Source organism: Eubalaena glacialis, chromosome 9 (genome assembly GCF_028564815.1).
Source record: "Eubalaena glacialis isolate mEubGla1 chromosome 9, mEubGla1.1.hap2.+ XY, whole genome shotgun sequence".
NCBI classification, from domain to species: domain Eukaryota; kingdom Metazoa; phylum Chordata; class Mammalia; order Artiodactyla; family Balaenidae; genus Eubalaena; species Eubalaena glacialis.
Genome location: NC_083724.1, coordinates 84778306 through 84798854, shown reverse-complemented (window position 1 = coordinate 84798854; position 20549 = coordinate 84778306). Strand labels below are relative to the sequence as shown.

The following is a 20549-nucleotide window of genomic DNA, read 5'->3' as shown; positions in this document are numbered from 1 at the left end:
TCAACAGATACATTAAAATAAAATTCATGAAGAATTTCTGAGGAGCCCAACAGACAGATAACACTGATGATTAATGGGCACTTCAAGTTTTTGCACCTAATAAGTTCCAATTATAAATAAATAGCCAGTAACCACAATGGCTTCCACCAAAGGGCAGGGGCTGTGTTCTACTTCTGGACTCTCAGAACACCTCAGGAGCTCCGCAGACACACCTATGGGTGTGGGGAGGGTGGGAGGAGGGGAGAGGATAGAGCCTAAGAATGACTGTCTTCTTCAAACAAAATTCTCAACCTTTACTACTGTTACAAAATATCTGCAATGAGCTATCCTTTCAAGGTGAAACATTTGCTAAAGTTGGTGCTAAAACAATAGGATGAAGCTACTAAGACTTGGTGTCCCCCACTCTTGGCATATTTGAATTCTGAGAATTCAGAGTCTGATTATAGTTCTCTGCTTTCCCATGTATTGCTTTGTAATTGAAAAGGTTTGGAATTGATAAGAATATGATGTGTAGTATAAGATGCTGAACAGAGGGAAAACTCAGAAGTCCAACCAAAATTAATGCTGTCCAAGAATCTGTACCAAAGAATGGTATTATCCAAAACCGTGGCCATTGTTTTCCATTTTAGGTTCTCATTATGCAAGTCTGTACATGGCAGATGTGTCTTTTCAAATATGCTTTTTTGCTGGTAATATCTGAGTTTGTTTCTTTGAATTTGCTAACCCATTAGCATATTAGGTGATGGGTAAGAAAATAGACTAGAATAAATACATATCACTAGGCACTTGATAATGAGGAAGATCTATATGACAATTATGAAGACTTGGGAAGAACTCAATGCACAGATCTTATGGGGGAAGGATGCAGAGGATTCTGCTCTAGACCACCCCAGCCAGAGGAGAGGGACAGTGGTTTGGGGAAAAGAAGAGGAAAGAATGTCCCCAAAGGTGATGGTCAGATACTTCCCAAAGAGAGAGAATAAGAAGAGGGTGAAGCATAGAGATAAAAAAATACATTTAAGGAGATCTGGAGAACTGTCCATAGAATAATTACATTGTACCAAGCCCACCCCCCTTGGTGATTCAAGGAAGAAGACTTATCCACACCTCAAGATGTCAAAGTGTTATCAGTAATTTGTTGGGAGGATAAGAAGCAGGAAAATCAAGTGCTTCCTCCTCTCTGGAAATGCACAGCTTCAAAAAATGCAGCCCGACCTTAAGTTCTAGCCCTGGGTTTCAAGCCAAAAATAAGAAACACACCATGCAGAGAACATGGGTTCTACTTAACATTTAATCATCATGATAAGGAAAAACAGAAGAATCCCCACAATGTCTTTGCTCACTGTGAAAATGCATCATTTGAGTTTTCAAACAGTTGCTGCTTTTCTCCCAATGGCAATTGAGATCTCAAAAAGAGAGAATTTACTCAAATTACATCAGCCATGAAATTAACTAGAATATAATGACCCAGCCCTTGGAGTGAACTGGGCTGCATAAAAGGAATCGGAGTGAAGATAAGAAAAATTATAAGATAACTCAAAGCCTGGGTCCTACCCCTTTCTGCTCTCAAGTGGCCATGGTCTTGTGAAAACTAACAATCACACTATCCTATGTGTATATAACGCTGGGTAATGCTGATGACAAAGACTCTACAAACCATCATTTCGGAGTGTGTGTTGAATGTGTGTATGTGTGGGTATACGTGTATGAATGTTGGGGATTGGGAAGACGTGGGAATCATGGTCCTGATCTTGAGCCTGACAAGGAATTTTCTCCACACCCTTGTATCATGAACTTCTCACTCCCACTTCCAAGAAATACCCTTTCCCCCAGTCATCTTTTGTTATTAGACTCTAACTCAGTACATTAATACCTTAGTGTCATCCACTTTTAAATTCTTCACAAACACTTTCACAACTTATGCCTCATCCAAGTACCTTCTGTACATTAGCCCTCACTCAGGGAAAAGCCTTCTGAAGGCCTGCAAGTCCCTGTGCATTTCCGTCTCCTCTCTGGTCCCAATTACTGCTCTCCACACCCCAACCCCACTCTGCTCCAGCCACACTGGCCTGTGCGGTTCTTTCAACACACAGAGCTCCCCCCAGCCTCCACCCCTTGCTTGTGCTGTTCCCTCTGCCTAGAATGCTGTTCCCTCAGGTATCAGCGTGCTCACTCCCTCGCTGCCTCGGACTCTTGGCTCAAATGTCATCTGATCAGACAGGCCTTTTTTTTTTTTTTAACGTCTTTATTGGAGTATAATTGTTTATAAAGGTGTGTTAGTTTCTGCTGTATAACAAAGTGAATCAGCTATACGTATACATATGTTCCCATATCTCCTCCCTCTTGCATCTCCTTCCCACCCTCCCTATCCCACCCCTCTAGGTGGTCACAAAGCAACGAGCTGATCTCCCTGTGCTATGCGGCTGCTTCCCACTAGCTATCTATTTTACACAGCCAACGTCATTCTCAATGGTGAAAAACTGAAACCATTTCCACTAAGATCAGGAACAAGACAAGGTTGCCCACTCTTGCCACTATTATTCAATATAGTTTTGGAAGTTTTAGCCACAGCAATCAGAGAAGAAAAAGAAATAAAAGGAATCCAAATTGGAAAAGAAGTAAAACTGTCACTGTTTGCAGATGACATGATACTATACATAGAGAATCCTAAAGATGCTACCAGAAAACTACTAGAGCTAATCAATGAATGTGGTAAAGTAGCAGGATACAAAATTAATGCACAGAAATCTCTTGCATTCCTATACACTAATGATGAAAATCTGAAAGAGAAATTAAGGAAACACTCCCATTTACCATTCCAACAAAAAGAATAAATACCTAGGAATAAACCTACCTAGGGAGACAAAAGACCTGTATGCAGAAAACCATAAGACACTGATGAAAGAAATTAAAGATGATACCAACAGATGGAGAAATATTCCATGTTCTTGGATTGGAAGAATCAACATTGTGGAAATGACTCTACTACCCAAAGCAATCTACAGATTCAATGCAATCCCTATCAAACTACCAAAGGCCATTTTTAACTATTTAAAAATAATAAAACTCTCACTATCCTCCTCTTACCTTGTTTCACTTTATTCATAGCATTTGAGATTACCTATAGATTACATCTAGATATCTTTCTCTGTTTTTCTGTCTCTCCCCTCAACTAGAGTTTAAGCTCCATGAGGCAAAAACTTTGTTCTGTTCAGTATTAAATTAAAAGTGCCTTAGAACAGTCCTACTCAAATAATCATTTTAAAATTGAAATCAGAATTATTTATTTAACATTTTTCTTTATTTCATATTTTTTAAGCTTAAGCTTTATCCTAAACAATAATATCGTGAAGCCAAGGGTATGATGTGCCAGGTATATTTTTTCTAAAAAATACTAAATATAGAACTATCAATATTAAAGATGTTAGCCCCAAATATCCCTTCAAACCATCTTGTTACCACTGAGGATATACATCCCCAGCTTTGAGAAATACAGTATCATCCAATGGCAACACATACCGGTGGCAACACATACTAGTGACATCCAATGGCAGTACATAAAAAGCAGCGAATTTGACATGGAAATAAAATTTGTTTATTCTTATAATGTTTCTTAGTCTCACAGCATAAAACAGTAAAACTGGAGTCATGAGGCCTGGCTCCCAGCCCTATATCTGCCACTAACCAGTTGTGTAACCTTAGGCAAGTCACTTAAGCTCTCTGGGCCCCAATGTCCTCATCTCGGCAATAAGGACTTGGGATGATTCCTAAACTCACTGGCAGCTCTCACTGTCTTTGATTCTACCAACAACCACAAAGTTGCAGGAAAGAATCCTAAAGCAATTAGGTTTATTATACCTACTTAATGTTTAATCATCATGAAAAGGAAAAATAGAAGAATTCCCACAAAGCTCGATGACTTTGAGAAGCACAAAGTAAATATTTTCTAAATAAAATAATATTTTGGATACAGTAATACTGTGGCCATAAATCTTTTCTGTAACCCCATGACCCTCCCTAGTGTAGGCAGCTGGATACCAAACCTCCATAGCCTCAAGAAAGGGTTATCCAGGATCCAGGCAGAACTAAAATTAAGAAGCGGAAATTCTCGGTCAAGACCAGGATGCTCTTTTTTTGTTTTTTCTTTTTTTCTTAAGCAAAAGCTAGTATGTAGAAGGAATGATTGAATTAGAAAAACACCCCTCTGCAACCCTCAGAAATAAAATAATTTTTTCAGGAAAGGATCAGAACTGGGTACTAAGCCCATTATGTTCAAGTTTTGGGGAATGAAGATATCTGCTAGATGTCAAATTATCATTCTACAAATTACCTACCAACTGAAAAGGGGAACTTGTATTTACAAAGAAAGGTCACTATTGACATTTTTGGTGGCCACCATTTTTAAAAAGTGGTCAAACTTACAGTAACAGTGTATCAAGGTGACATGTGTTTCTAACTGTGGTACACTGTGAAGCGCTCAGCACCTCTGTTATAGTCTTCTTCCCAAAAACATTTCACTGGCATCTAATCAAGCCTTTAGAAGTTAGTTCCAGTTCACAGGAAATATGGGAATAAACGACAAGTTCAAGAATCCCACAAGGAAACTATCGAACACCACCAGAATGAAGGACATTCTACAGAACAACTGACGGGTCTCTTCAAAAAGTCAATGTCCAGAGGGGGAGAAAATGGAGGTAGCAATCCAGACTGAAAAAGGCCAAGGAAAGACAATGAGCAAATGCAGTGTGGTGAACTTTGAGTAGATCTTGGTTTGAAATATAAATAGCTATTAAAGGCAAGTTGAATAACTGGGGAAATTTGAAGCTGGACTAAGTATTATCTGCTATTACAGAGTTGTTTTAACTTTCTCGGGTACAGTGATAATGGTGTTGGCATTGTGCTTTTAGGAGAAATGTGCCAGAGAGTTTAGGAGTGAAGTGACATGATATGGGCAACTCATAATCAGACAGCAAAATGTTAAACAGAGGTTGAATGCAGGTATTGAGTATACAGATGGAATAGTCTTTCAACTTTCCTCCATGTTGAAAATTTCATAATAAAAAGTTGGAGAAAAAACACAAGATTCACATGTATGAAAAAATTATTTGGAAGAAGAAATCAAAAAAAACTGCTTGTCATATTCCTTCTGTCCCCATGGGAAGCAGGAAGAGGCAGAGGGGAGATAAATAAGTTAGAGACAGGAAGGAGGAAGTGTGTAACCTGCCCCCTAGTGAAATATGGGGGCTGGGGAACCAGAGAACCTCTAGTCAAGTTTGGAGATTCAAGAAAAGAGGAACCCCTTTTGGTGGGGGTGGACCTGAAAAGGCGGCCAAGAAGACAGTCTCAAGCCTATAATGGCAGAAATGGGAGACGATTTCTGGTCTCTCTCTCCAGAGAGAGCCCGGGCCAGTCTTCCAGCATTTCCTGTGTCCCCAAAGCTTCATTGACACCCTTACAGAGAGGTGTGTGAAAGTGGCAGACCCTGGATAGGAACACAGGATGTACAGCTGAGAACTACACCAACTGGTAGCCGAGGACAAGTGGGACAACACAGCGGCCACCAACATGGAGAAATGACCACCAGTGGCCACAGAATGTCCCCTCCCATGCAGTGGTACTTCAGCATCCCTAAGCCCACACTCCACCTGAGGAAATGAAGATGAGACTGAGAGAACCGGACCTGATGGGACAAACATGAAACGTTCTGTGATTGCCCATAATTTTTAAGATTACACAGAATGGTAGGAGGTTAGATTTCCACTACATAGTGCAAAAAGGGCAAAAAATAGACATTTAATTCACATATAGAAAAATAAAGTCACATATCTTACAGTCTGTGTCTGAGATAAGTGCCTGCCCCATTCTCCATCTTATCCTAGACATTTTAATAGTCCTTCACCCACTGTCATAGCATCACAGGAGAACCAAGATATAGTGTGAGGGATACATTATGCATACAAATATACATCTGAAATGACCTTGCAGTTGTCCACACTCATAGCTACATGGGATATAACACAGAAATTATTTACGGCCTATGGAATGTGTGTGGCTTTTAAATATGAATAAATAAAAATTTATTCACCTAAAATAAAAAAGCCATGCTGTGAAGTCTGACTCAAAAGAGTTGGGAAGCAGATCAGCTGTTGATCTGCTTCTTGAAAAACCCACACCATTCTAGGAAAAGAGAGCTAGGCAGGGCTGCCTCTCTTTTCTGGAACTGGGATGTCAAAGGTACCCCTGCCAGGGTATATGCTACATGCAAATTAATAGTAAACAGAATTATTGGGAATGTAACTAAATAAGAAATATCTTCTGTTTATAACTGAGAGGCAATATTTTCTTAAGATGACCATAAATTTGAAAACATATCCAGGATTATTTAGCATTGACCATATAGACACAATATTTCATATGTTAATAATAGATTGTGGTTTCACAGTGAAGAAAAAAAAGACTGTATCATTACACGCCATAATAATAAAGGACATCATCAGAAATGCATGGCAGACTCTTTTAGTGAGTGTGTCATTGTTTTGAATGGCTATGTAACAGGATGGTAGATATTAAAGCTGGAGGAGACCCTCAGATGCCTTTTGGTCCCGTACTGCTAATTCTGGTCTTTACACAATTTTCTTTTACAGATGATCCAGGAAGTAAGTGCGGGAAAATCTCGGTTGACTCTACTCAAGTCTTGCCAGAACTACTAAAGATGACAACCATGATTGTAAATAGGAATACCACCTCATTCCCAATATTCTCCCCTCCCACTCCACTCCCGCCCTGAACTTGAGTTCCCTTCCTTCCTTCCACTGACACAGCTAGGGCTGAGATGACACCTCTGTCTTCAACTCCGGATATTAATCTCTTACTGAAGACTTGGTGAGTTAGAATGGACCACACTCTCTCTCTCTCATTCTTTCTCTCTCTCTCATTCTGTCTGTCCTCAGACCACTAAATCTCCTGGGTGATCACAGAAGAAGCCAATGTAATTCTATTTGTGTTGATGTCTTGATAAAAACAAAGATCTTCCACCACAACTTGCCTGCCAAAAGCCTTGGCTTCTCTGGAAATGCAGCATCTTGGTTTGTGATTATAATAACGCAAGTGACAATCAATTGCATAAGGAAGAATTTATTTTCTCCAGAACCCTCTTTTCATCTTTTTCTTTTTGGAAGTTTTTAACTTTTTATTTTATATACAAAGAGCTAACATTGTTTCTGTGTAAGGTGGATGTCCTGGATGACCCATTCAAGGAAGCTGTAAATACAGTAAGTCCCCTACACACAAACCTTCAAGTTGAGAACTTTCAAAGATGTGAACATGCATTCCATCAACATCAGGCATGACTGAAACTGCAGCTTGGCCTCTGTCTCCTATTGCTGACGATCCTTCAGCTCTACCATCTCCCACCTCCTCTCCCTCCTCCAGTCAGTAACTCTTCTTGCCTGTTCACTCGATTCCAGCCCTTGTATGCCAGCTGTTTTACTGTACTTTTCAGTTACTGTACGATTAAAAATGTTTCCTTTATTTTTTGTTTGTTTGTTTTGTATGTATTATTTGTGTGAAAAGTATTATAAACCTATTACAGTACAGTACTATATAGCTAATTGTGTTTGTTGGGTACCTAGGTTAACTTTGTTGGACTTATGAACAAATTGGACTTAATGAACGTGCTCTTGGAACGGAACTCATTCGTATGCAGGGGACTTACTGTATATCAAAAATTAAAGCCTATTTTTGTTACATTATTTTAGCAGTTGCAATCCCCCCTTGCAAAAAGGAAGCACATCAGAACAGGAGGCTCCATGAGCTCATGTTTCTAGACTTAAGCTGTTGTTATTGAGGGAAGAGGGGCTCTCTTCCCCATCCCACCCCTGCCTGCTCTTTCTGCCCCTTCCCTACAAAAGTCTACATACCAAATCAACCAACAGGTAAAACAGAGTTTTCATAAACCCCAAAACAATTCGAACAGATGAATTGTTCAAAGGACAATAAAGTTAAGAATTTGCAATTATTCGTACACAGTATCTTTAAGGACTCAAAGGCTTAAAATAAGCATATGATTCAGCAACTTTATATTCATAATACATACCCATAAAATATAGACACATTAAAATTACAATTTTCTTCTATAAATTCAACTAATAAAGCTTAAATATACACTGTATGCATTTGGGACATTTTTCTGCAATTCTGAATCAGTATAAATTCAGACAGGACTCTCCCCATACTCTTTTCCTTAGTGATATATTACTAAAACATAAATCTGAACAATAGCTGCCTCAGAGAATTAGTTCAACGAGCCAGGCATGAAACTAAGCACTGATTTAATTCTTATAATCACTTAAGAGATGGGTATTATTCCCTCTACCAGAGAGGAACCTACGATTTACAGAGTTTAAAATTCTGCCTAAAATTATAGTTAGCAGGTGGGAGACATGAAATTTGAACCCAAACTTGTCTGATTCATAAGTCTCCAATATTACATTTCTATACACTCCTAGGTTTGAAGACTTAAGAGTTAACAACTTACAAACATGAAGGATGTGCAGTATTCAAACAGGCTGTCTTCTAAATTACCACGTGACAGTTCCGCTGATTTAGAGCTAAATTTATTCCCCGAGTCATTCAGTATTCTTGCCCAAAATAAAGTAGAATAAAGTCAGAGCATATGTTAGAATTTAAGCCAAGTTATTATCTGTCTTCTTCACAAATTCTGAAAAGCTGGTCCACCAAAATCAGATGCTAGGAATGAGGAGGAAGAAAACCAAAATAGGGAGGGAAGAATGTAAAATTAGGATGCACAGAGATGTGGAAAGACAAAATGGCAGGGAAAAAAATGAAAGGTAAAAAAAGAGGAATGAAGGGTGAAAAGAAGAAGAAAAGTAGCAGACTTTACAGTTTGGGAAGTCTTTTTTAAAGTGCGTAATGATCTGTGTAAGGAGGTCAAAGTGAGTTCACCACAGGATTTATGGAGGACCAAAGAGGGGGTAGCAAGTTCTGACTTTTAAGTACAAAATCTAACTTCTTAAGGGACCCTTTACCTTTTTGTGAAACTAGTAGCGTGGGAAGTCCCTAAACAATACAGCTGCACTTTCTACATTACAGGCAAACCTGGGTTCTCCCATGAATCACCCTGGGCTTATGGAATACCCACCTAAGAGAGGGAATTTTAAAAGTTCGAGGTCAGTGTACTCCGAAAGCTAATGCGAAAAACGCTGCTGCTTCTGCTTCCTGTTTTGCCTGATCGAGCCAGTTCCTGAAAGTTCTGGGCCCATTTTCAATATGTTGCAAAGAATATGCATGTTCTGCCCTCATATAGGCATAACCCAAATGGTGACCCTACAAGAAGAGACTTCAGAAAGTAGACCTTCACCTCACGAATATAAGGGTAAAGGTTTATATAACATCTCCAAAGGACAAGAAGGGCACACTTGGGTTAACTCTTCTTTTGATTAATTTCCACTTTGTCAAATTACTCAATAACTCTTTCAACTGAATGTCTTTTATGACATTTCCAAGGATTTGATTGTTATTGAAAAATTTTGTTCTCTATTAAGAGAATGCTAAAATATACTGAAGCCGGGGAGGGCAGTTAAAAAAAAAACAAAAAAAAACCCTATATTCTCTGATACTCTTTTGAGAGAATAAAATAAGAGAACCAACAAAGCCTATTACTTAGTTTAAAAAAAAAGTTAATCACTAAACTCTTCAAAATTTCTTTTTATTAATGACCTTCTGATTCCAGAAAGTTAAAATAGCACTGTTGGTCTCTCTGAAAATGTCACGCAAATATCTTTATTACATATATCTCTGAAAGAGACAGAGTATTTCACATCAAGTTAAAAATAAAAAAGAATTTCAAAGAGATTAAAGAGCACGTAAAAAAAAAAAAAACACATACAAAGTAAAACTAGTGAAAAAAATATTAAAATGTATGTTTACAACCTCAGGGAGGGGAAGATTTCCTCAGCAAAATGCAAAACTTAGACAGAAAAGATGGACAGATTTGCTTCTATAAAAAAAGTAAATCTTCCTGTTTGCCAAAAGACACTATTTTAAAAAGTCAAAAGATTAGAAGAAAATATGAGCAATGTATATAACCAATAAAAGATTAGTACATATAATTTATAAAGTAAGTCAACAAATAAAAATAAACATTTCTTTCTATTCTTCACATGATAAAAATGCTTAACCTTATTAGTAATCAGAATAACACTGTAAATGAATTGGCAAAAATAAAAAAGTTTGATAATATCTGATATGGGTGAAAGCATAAACCAAACGATGCCCTCATCTACTGTTGGTGGGAGTGTAAATTGATAAAGCATTCCTGCAAGGTAATCTATCAATGTTTAAAATCAACATTTAAAATATACAAACCTTTTCTCTCAGCAATCCATTTCCAAATATCTGTCTTTATAAGTAAGGTATTATTTATAATACTTTTCTAAAAACTTGGTAAAAGTGTAAATTTTTTTACATTTCCCAATTCATTAATAATAATAATAGTAATAATAAAATTACAGTAAATATTTGTAGAGTAATTACTAAATGCCAGTAACTTTCCAAAGTGCTTCACATACATGAACTCCGTTTATCTTATAACAAGCTTCTGAGGTGGGTACAGTTATTGCCCCATTACAGATGGAAATACTGGGGCAAGAGAGGATGAGAAATTTGCTCAGTCACATACTTGTAATGGGCGGAGCCCAGATTCAGACCGAGGTAGCCTGACACCAGTACTCAGAAATACTATGGAATAGAATTCAGAAAAGAATTGATTCAGAAAGATCTACAAGGCAAACAGTTACCTTTAAAAAGATGCAGAACAAATTGGTATTATAATGTCTTCATGCAAACAAAAATGAATATATTTGATTATCTACATAGTGAATGAAGCTATATATCTTATTATTGACATAATATATGCACTGAGGATGGTTAAAGAAGGTTATCCCTAGGAGTGGACATGGTAGTGGGAAAGGAAGATGAATTTTCCCTTTTAGCTCTATGTATTTCTAAAGTGCTTGAAATTTTGAAAAACGAGAACACATTCATGTGTTACTGTTATAATACTTAAATGTTATTTGTCTTTTTAAAAAAATAGTGGGGGGGAAGGATCATATGGAAAACAGTCTGTCCTTACAGAAGTTTCTATAACTGTGTTTCTGGCTTTCAGTCACATTTTTCCCTCTTTTAAAAGTTGATCCAAATATCTGCTAAAGTCAACCTCCTAAATTTTCCAGAATTGTTTTCAGCTCATATAAAAGGCTTTAACATTCAACCTCTTCAGCTTTGGCCGCACTATGTTTATGACTATTTTTAAAGAACCAAATTTTTGGTTGCTATTGAAAGACATTTAGAAGATCATTTATATAAGAGGAGAAACTTAAACTGGGGACGTTGAATCTGGAGTTAAAACCTGGCTCTGTTTTCTGAGGCAGTGAAGTTTTTTGGTCAATTTTGAGTTGGAAATGCCTACTGCTCAATTAGCAGGAATGAAGACATATGAGAGGTTTATGTCAAGGACAGGCGGCTGCAGAGGAAATCTGCAGGCCATCAAACCTGAATAAGAGAAAAGCCTTCCTATTCCAGTTCCTCCTGCGGGACCTCATCAGGTCACTTTTATATTTACTCCAGAAGGACAAAGGATGCATTGGGACTTAGAGAATAAATATCGTATGTGGACTTCCATCAGGAAACGCAAGTAACAGAAAGCTGATGGTCACAGCTATTCTTCACCAGTGTGATGACTGCCAATCCCCCTCCGCCCTTTTGATTCCCTTATTTTTGTTTTCCAACCCTGTTCACTATCAATGCCATCAGGCGGGGCTCCCAATGTGGAGCACTCTCAGAAGACTTGGCAGCCCTTGTGCCCCTAGATGCTTCCATTTCCCCTTTATGTGCACTTCTACATTTTCAACGAAGAAAGGGAGCCAGGAAGCAATGTGAGAACTAAACACAAGACTTGGTTACAACAAAAATGAGAGCATTCAAAGGCCTGGTTGCCTGTTCCTTTGGCAATAGAGTTGCTCTGGAAAGGTCCTTGAGCCCTACTTCAGTGAAAATTAAAATAAATCACAGGCATTCTTCAAAGAAAAGGGATAAAATTATACATTTACCTACAGGGTATCGATACAGGCATAGATTTAGATAGATGTGTTATATAGTTCATGCACCCATACTAAACACGCATATGAATAATCCCTATACAGATGGCCAAGCACTAACAGAGGAGCTTTATTCAGGACTCTGCAATTATGATAACTAGATATTCAACCAAAAGCCAAAAGGATGGTGTTAAGGCACAGAAATGAGCATGGAGAAATGGAATAGGATAAATTCTACCTCTTGACATCTTTATTGAAACAGGGCTGGTAGTCTATTGGACACTCACAACAAGAGGCTTAAAACATATCAAACGATAATGAAACATAATTTCTAGGTTAACACCAAGATGAGAGCCACCATCTGGCACTTCTGCTAGGCTCAAAGCTGGACAAAGACACATATTACGAGGCCACACATTTGGAGGGAGAGAGGCAGAAATTGAAGAGGCTCACGTGCAAAATGGAAAGCCAAAATGAATCCTCCAAACTTCAACAACAATAACAGTTTAAAACAGTGTGTGAAAACCCACATATCCTAAGACAAAACCTGGACAAAATGACTTCCTGTCTATGACCATTACTTATCTGGAATAATTTCTTTTAAGTTTAGAAGCTTAGAAAAGCTCCAATATCTCTCTTTAACCATTCATATACAGGCTGCCCTCCAAATATTAACTGTTTTCCAATTAACAAACTAAAGTGGATGGAGTTGAAAACTCTCTGTGATCATTCATTCCATCAATTAATATTTATCAACTGCCAACTTTGGCCTTGGCACTGGGTAAGTAATGATGAACAAGACCAATATGAACTCTGGAGCTCACAGTCTGGCCTCTATGTTCTAGATTGCACCATCAGGATTTGGTTACAGTGAACTGACAGAACAGATGAAAAAAAACCCTATGGGGCTTCCCTGGTGGCGCAGTGGTTGAGAATCTGCCTGCCAGTGCAGGGGACACGGGTTCGAGCCCTGGTCTGGGAAGATCCCACATGCCACGGAGCAACTAGGCCCGTGAGCCACAATTACTGAGCCTGCGCGTCTGGAGCCTGTGCTCCGCAACAAGAGAGGCCGCGATAGTGAGAGGCCCGCGCACCGCGATGAAGAGTGGCCCCCACTTGCCGCAACTAGAGAAAGCCCTTGCAAAGAAACGAAGACTCAACACAGCCATAAATAAATAAATAAATAAATAAATAAACCCAAAGTTAAAAAAAAAAAAAACCCTATGAAGCTTACAGTCACATAGACCCATCTCCAAGGAACACAGCACAGCTCACTGTTGTATTCTAAGATCTAGGTTTAACTCCCTGATTTGGAATTTAGGGATCACCTTCCCATGGAAAGCAATGCCATCAATGATGTTTGGGTTCTAGGGCTGATCCATAAATCTTGAGTTGCCCTGCACGCAGCTGCAGTGTGATTTTAAGAGATTTCTGGTTTGTGTTACCCTGGGAATCAGTTGAATCAATAGTATTAAACTGTAATTTATAATCCCAATGCTGCTACCATGGATTGAAACAGTGGAGGCTGAAGTGTGCAATGCTGGGGATGCAAAAAGCTGGAAACACCTATGAGTGGGCTGGCTGCCGTCCCTCAGTCTCAATCTGTCCCCAGGACAAGGGAATATGCATGGCGGTAGAATCTCCCCAAAGGTGCTTAGGAGGGCAAGAATTACATTTGGAATAGCTCATTTGCACGTCAGCCATTGGCCTCTTACACAGAACCAAGGCACTGGTTCTGGCCAAGGCTATGCACACTTCATACCGTTGTTACTCAAAAATCACAAGTGGGGCTTCCCTGGTGGCACAGTGGTTGAGAGTCTGCCTGCCAATGCAGGGGACACGGCTTCGAGCCCTGGTCTGGGAAGATCCCACATGCCGTGGAGCGGCTGGGCCCGTGAGCCACAATTACTGAGCCTGCACGTCTGGAGCCTGTGCTCCGCAACAAGAGAGGCCGCGATAGTGAGAGGCCCGCGCACCGCTATGAAGGGTGGCCCCCGCTTGCCACAACTAGAGAAAGCCCTTGCACAGAAACGGAGACCTAACACAGCCATTAATTAATTAATTGATTAATTAATTAAAAAAAAAAACTAGCTGTTTATCCTCAAGCAACCACTCTCTTAAAAAAAAAAAAAAAAAAAATCACAAGTGACATGTTTTCTGGTTATTTCAGGAAGTATAATAGTGTTTTTACACATTCTCCCCTTTTTAAGGTGTATGTTTTTTCAACAGCTCTAATAGCATTTAAAGTACATTAAGTTACATTAATTTGTTGATTGAAGTATAGTTGATATTTCAAGTGTACAGCAAAGTGATTCAGTTTTACATCTATATGTGTGTGTGTATATATATATACACACACAAGAATATATATATATATATATATATATATATATATATATATATATATATATATATATATTTTTCAGATTCTTTTCCATTATAGGTTATTACAAGATACTGAATATAGTCCCCTATGCTACACAAGAGGTCCTTTTAACTTACATTAATTGTTAAACACCACTTTTTAGGCAGTTTCATTGCATGAGCCTCGTCTTCTCTTCTAGATCCCCCAAATTACAACTCAGCATTTGACCAGTAAAACAAGAACCTCAACTCAGGCCCATTTTGTCCAAACCATGGCACAGTTAGATGTGTAGCTAAAAATAGAGAAAAAAAGCTATTCTAAACAAGAACCTGAGTCTCTGAGACAAAATTTTAAAAACAATTTTATTTATGTCTAAAAATAAGGGAGTAAAACATATGCTCTAGTAGTTACTGCCTGAAGAAAGTCATTTACTGGATCTGTGACAAGGTTAAGTAAAACCTTTCTTACCAATCATTAATGATACCCTTAGGTTATACCCGGAAAATGTAGGTGCTTCAGCAGTGGTCACCCCAAATTATCCAAATAAAATACTTTGTCAGTCTTAGTGACAGAGTCAGTATATGAAATACAATCTTCTCTGAAACAAAACGTCTGCCTTTTCTTCTCCTCCATCACTGCACTACAGAGAGTGAGTTCACATTTACAGATCATTCTTCTGTTGTTTTCTTAACACAAAGTGGGGGTGGGGAGTGACTCCCAAATATTGCTCCTAGGGTTCCCAAAGCCTTTCTGAGCTCCCAGTAGGACCTGAACATACCCTTTCTCTGAAGAGCCCACAAGATGAAAGTTCCTCAAGACAGGAAAGTGACAGAGCTAGAATCTGGCTCTGTCCAGTAAACACTCTGCTTGGGGACATCCACCCCAAGTGCCTCTAAGGAAAGAAAGCATCTGATCAGGATGAGGAGAACAAAATCCCATGGGAGGTGGCTAGCACATAGAGAGGAGCAGCCTAGGCCAGACCTGGGCGCCAGCCGAACACGGGGACCCAGAAAGGTCTTCGAAGCCATGGGTGGGTTTGGTTTGCAGTGCCTCTCCCACATCTTGTCACGCTTGGAAAGAGACCTGGGAACCCATGTTTATCCCACAGAAAGGTGATTCTCTGAGAATGCTTGGGAAAAAGCAGCATCCCTTGGAAACCATCAGAAATGCCCATTTCCAGGCCCACCGCAGACCTATTAAATCAGAAACTCTCAGGGTAGCCCATAAATCTGTGTTTTCACAAGCTCTCCAGGAGTTACTGAGGCAAAGTCAAGTTTGCAAACCACCACCATAGGATTAATTAAAATCACTGTAGTACAGTCCCTCTCCCAAGCCTTATTCATAATTGGAGAATGAGAGGTCTTTCCTCCTTCAAACGAAATGTCAAGGATCAACAGGCCAAAGGGGGAGTCAGGAGGAGGTTTAGGTGTTTTTTTAAGGCCTAATTTACCACTGCTCCTCCTCATTCATTTCAGGTTTGGGAATCTTGGTCATGGGCACCAACAAAGGCAGAGGAAAAGGCATCAGAAATGGATCTGATTCACCCCAGAGCCCAGCGTACATTGGACAACTTATTGCTACTTAAACATCAATTTCAAGTAAGCAAGTGACATTAATAGTAATTGTAATGAATCGTACAGATCAAGAAAGCCCACCTGACTGTCTCCCCAACACAATTAAGAAAGACACCACTAAACCTTCCTCACAGATTTCCCAAGCTAGTGGCTATTTATAAGAGACCACGCAGAATTCAATGATAACATATGAGTCAATACATACGCTTAAATTTCAGAGCAAATGCTTTTTAATCACTGAAACTCTTGGTTACTTATATCACAAGAACATTTAAATACGTTTCCCCCGTCCCCCAAAATGAATTTTCAATCCTCTAAAAGAGACCAATGGTCTATTGCGGGGCAACAGAGACCCTAATTTTTAATCGAGCACTAGGGACTTTACCACTAAAATAAAAAGCTACTCATTCACAAAGCATCAATGTACCTCCAATGGCTGTTCTTATTTTACTTCCCAACACTTTAAATTTCAAAAGGTGAGAATCTGAAAAAGCAGCAGCAACACAAAAAATACACCATGGAAATTCTAGAAGTCAAATGTACAACAGAAAGGACCTTTCTACACAAAATACATGCGTCCATAACTAGCCTACTGCCACCCAGCCTGGCCTGCCTTTCTGAAACAAAAGTAAAACTCGGGTACTATTTTTTTATATCATTATTAGGCACTTAAAACTCAAGAAACCAGTTCTGTGTCTTCTGGGACAGCTATCTTCATTGGAAAAGGAGTAGTGCTGAATAATCAACATGATTTTGCTCTGTCTTGATTTGTAGTATCATAGCCTTATTGCTATTTTTTCAGCCTTCACTCCTAGTCATCGTAAATCTAGCTGCTTCCTTGTTTAGTGGTAATTAGAATTAGTCACAAGCCAAAAATGATTCCACATAAGAAGTAAAATAAACACAACCCTTCTTACCTTTCATGCCAAACTTGGAGTGTCTTGCCAACTTCAGCAGAAACAGCATTACCAGCAGACAAAATCCTACTACAGATGCAATTACCACCACAGCATAGACCTAGAGAAAGGAAGGGAGGGCAGTTATGATCTTGATAATTAGTTTCTTATATCCAGGTGATGCTAATTTTGATGGAGATGGTTAATATTTATTGAATACTTATTACCTGCTTTTCTAAGAGCTTTATGGATATCAATTAATCTTTAACAACCCTAGGAAGATTTATGCAGGTCCTATTATTATCCCTACTCTATAAATGAGAAAAGATAAGTTAAAGCTTATAAAAATAGGGATCCAATTGCTATTATACAGATTAACATATACTAATACATCCTATATTATTATATAATATATAGATAATAGATATTTTATCTCTTCCCATCCATCTATCTACCTATGTACCTACCTACCTACCTATCTGGAGAGAGAAGTGAGAGAGAGAGTATATAAAACGTGAATGACAAAATACTAATCGTTTTTGAAGCTGCTGAAAGATACAATGGGGTTCATCTCATGATTTTCTCTACCACTGTACATGTTTGAAAACTGTCCATGATAAAAAAATTTTTTTTTCAGTTGACTATTGTTGCTCTTAGAAGTCAGGGTGCCCTAGAGCAGTGAGTAGGTCTGGAAGGCAGCAGGAAGGCACTTGTGGGTGAGCACAGCCTGTGAAAGCTCATGAGGTTGTAGACTTATGACATGTGATCTTTTCTGTATGTATAAGAAAGATCAATACAAAGTTGTTTTCTTAACTTAAAGGTGTAGCTGCAAGTGTGAATCATACAAATAGAGAGAGTAGATACAGATCTTTGTGAATCCTGTCACAGCCCCAAGCTGGGGATCACAGAGGCACAAGGCATAATGCTAAGTACACACTAACAGTTTAGAAACAAAGATCGACACAGGACTATGTATCATCTTCTATTTTGCTGTTTACCCCAAAGTCCCGCTTCCAAAATAAATTTGTTTCTATAAACCAGGAGTTGGCAAACTTTTCCTGTAAAGGGTCATATAGTAAATATTTTAGGCTCTGGGGGCCTACAGTCTGTGTTGCAACTAGTCAACTCCCCTGCTGTAGTGTGAAAACAGCCACAGACAATATGCAAACAAATGGGCGTGTCTGTGTTCCAATAAAACTTTATTTACCACAACAGATGGATAGTTAGATTTGGATATAGTTTGCCTAAACTGTCCTAGATGTCCATACTGACTTAAATGTCTATGTTTCATTTAATCCACATAACAGTCCATAGGACATATTATCATTGTCCCCATCTGTGGTAATCATTAGTGTTGTTTCCCAAACATTTCTGTTTTCCCCTATGTTTCTCTTTGTAGGATTCACTTCCTGGCTTCCTTGTGGTGAGATGGGTTCACGTGACTAGTTCTGGCCAATGAGTTGAGACTTGTATCACTGCCAGGAGGAGGGTTTCACTGCAAGATCTTAGACTAAAGCAGTGGTTCTCAACCAAGGATAATGTTGCACCCAGGGGACATTTGGCAATTTGGAGTTGTCACAACTGGGAGAAAGGTGCTACTAGCATCTAGTGGGTTGAGGCCAGGGATGCTGCTAAACATCCTGCAGTGCCCAGGAGAGCCCCCCACAAAAAAGTTATTCATCAATAATAATAGTGTTAATAGTGCCAAGGGTAGTGCTCTCTTTCTCTGTGCCATAATAAATGCTAACTTTTCAAAAGGCGTCTGCCTTGTCAGCCTCATCTTGGAATGAGGATGAGGCTGATAGATCTCCCAGCCAATACGTGTAATGAAGCAAGAAATAAACGTTTGTTGTTTTAAGCCACTGAAATTTGGGGGTTTTTGTTACTGCAGCAGCATAGCTTATCCTGACTGATATACCCAGCTTATAGTGAGAGGCAGTGTCAAGTGGAGATTAAGAATATGGATTGTTCCTGAGTTTGAAATTTAGATTTACCACTTACTAACTACATGGTTTCCAAATTACTTAACCTCTCAGCATCTCATAATCTTCATGTATAAAATAGAAAATATAATAACGCTACCTTGCAGGTTGTTATAAATCCTCAATTAGTCAATGCAGATAATGGTCTTGACACAGTGCTTACTATAATAAGTAATTAATTATGTTGGCTATGATGATGATGATAAAACTGAGATTTATAAAACAAATAAATAAATAAGCAGCCCAAGATCATACCTCTCAAACTTGGGATTGGAATCAAAGTCTGCCCAAGTATAAAATCTGTGATTTATGTGTGATTTACCCACTACATTGCCTCTCCAAAGTATGTGGCTGAGAGTGAAGGCAGGATAATGAAAACATATGGCTAATCCCTCCACAGCACCTTCAGATGGGGTCAGATGGGGACAGCATTAAATAAGCTACAAAGCACAGAAAAGAGCACATGCCAAACAGTTGGCTAGGATGGAGCAAAGGTGCAATCATTCTCTCCTCTGGTGCTTCAGCTGTGAGTGGCTGTCCCACAGAACGCCTCTGCAGATGTCTGAGTACAAACTTAACTCTGTCTCTGTGGCCTATATATAAATAGAATGGTAATGATTCCTAAAAGGCTGGTTATAAATCAACTTGTTCTAACCAAGATCATTTCCCTCAAACTTACCTAATGATTTCAGATGTTTCTTTCTCAATCTTTATTTCTAACTAACATTTGCAAGGGAAAGATATCATAATATTTTAGCTATAAGTTTCTCTACCCTATTATTAAATTCCAAAATTCTACAGATGAAAGAAGAATTCATTAATAAACAAGTTCAAATACTATTTTATAGATAAGGAACCTGGGACAGAGAGACATTTGGAGGACTTGCCCTGAGCCCCAGGATCACTCTGCAGAACCACAGTACAGTCTTACCCACTTTGGAAAGTACTCAACTGGCATTCAAGAGACCTATGTCCTAATGAACCCAGGATACCTTGCCTTTACCAGCTGTGAGACCTCACACGTGCTTCACTTCTCCCAGCCTCTGTTTCCTCATTTGTACATGGGGCTAATAATACCTGCCCTGCATTATCTATTTCATTAAAGAATATTTAAGTCCTCTTAGAAAATGGAAAGGTGTTCTTCTCCAGAAAAGCAGCTAATGATCTGCTAACAAATATTTAAACCTATTGAAGCAGTTCTAAATGTAAAGAATCCTTTAATAAACAAAGATTCCTGTGACAATGAGAAGAATAATTTCCTCAAAAACAAATTATTTGATAAATACAGAATTTCATGTACTCTGTGCATGTGTGTTGGGGTGGGGGTGGTCTTCACATGGGAGAAAAGCGGGAGTGAGTTTGTTTGTTTGGTTGTTTGGTTAGTTGGTTTTTATCTGAGGCTACCTCTCAGCATAGAACAAAGAGCTGCTCTCCTCTGAAAATCCAGCAGGGTTCATGAGGAGCATCTGTTAGACCAGAAAGGTGAATGCTTAAGGCTGTCTTGCAAATGCTCTGAAAACACCTTTGAATTTTGTATCAGCTCCCTGACTCTGAAACTCTTTCTCTAATCTAATGATCTTCCCTGTGATCAGGGACTGTTATGTATCAAATATTTG

The 20549-nt window shown here is 38.8% G+C and overlaps 1 protein-coding gene across 2 annotated transcripts in view; it reads right to left on the bottom strand.

The window, feature by feature from the left end:
* The window catches only part of NTRK2 (neurotrophic receptor tyrosine kinase 2), a 379554-nt gene that overhangs the window by 270795 nt on the left and 88210 nt on the right, over window positions 1–20549 (bottom strand). For both annotated transcript variants that reach the window (XM_061200555.1, XM_061200556.1), the window contains one exon: window positions 16973–17072. In XM_061200555.1, the coding sequence (XP_061056538.1) occupies window positions 16973–17072 (100 nt within the window). The remainder of the gene's footprint in view (window positions 1–16972; window positions 17073–20549) is intronic.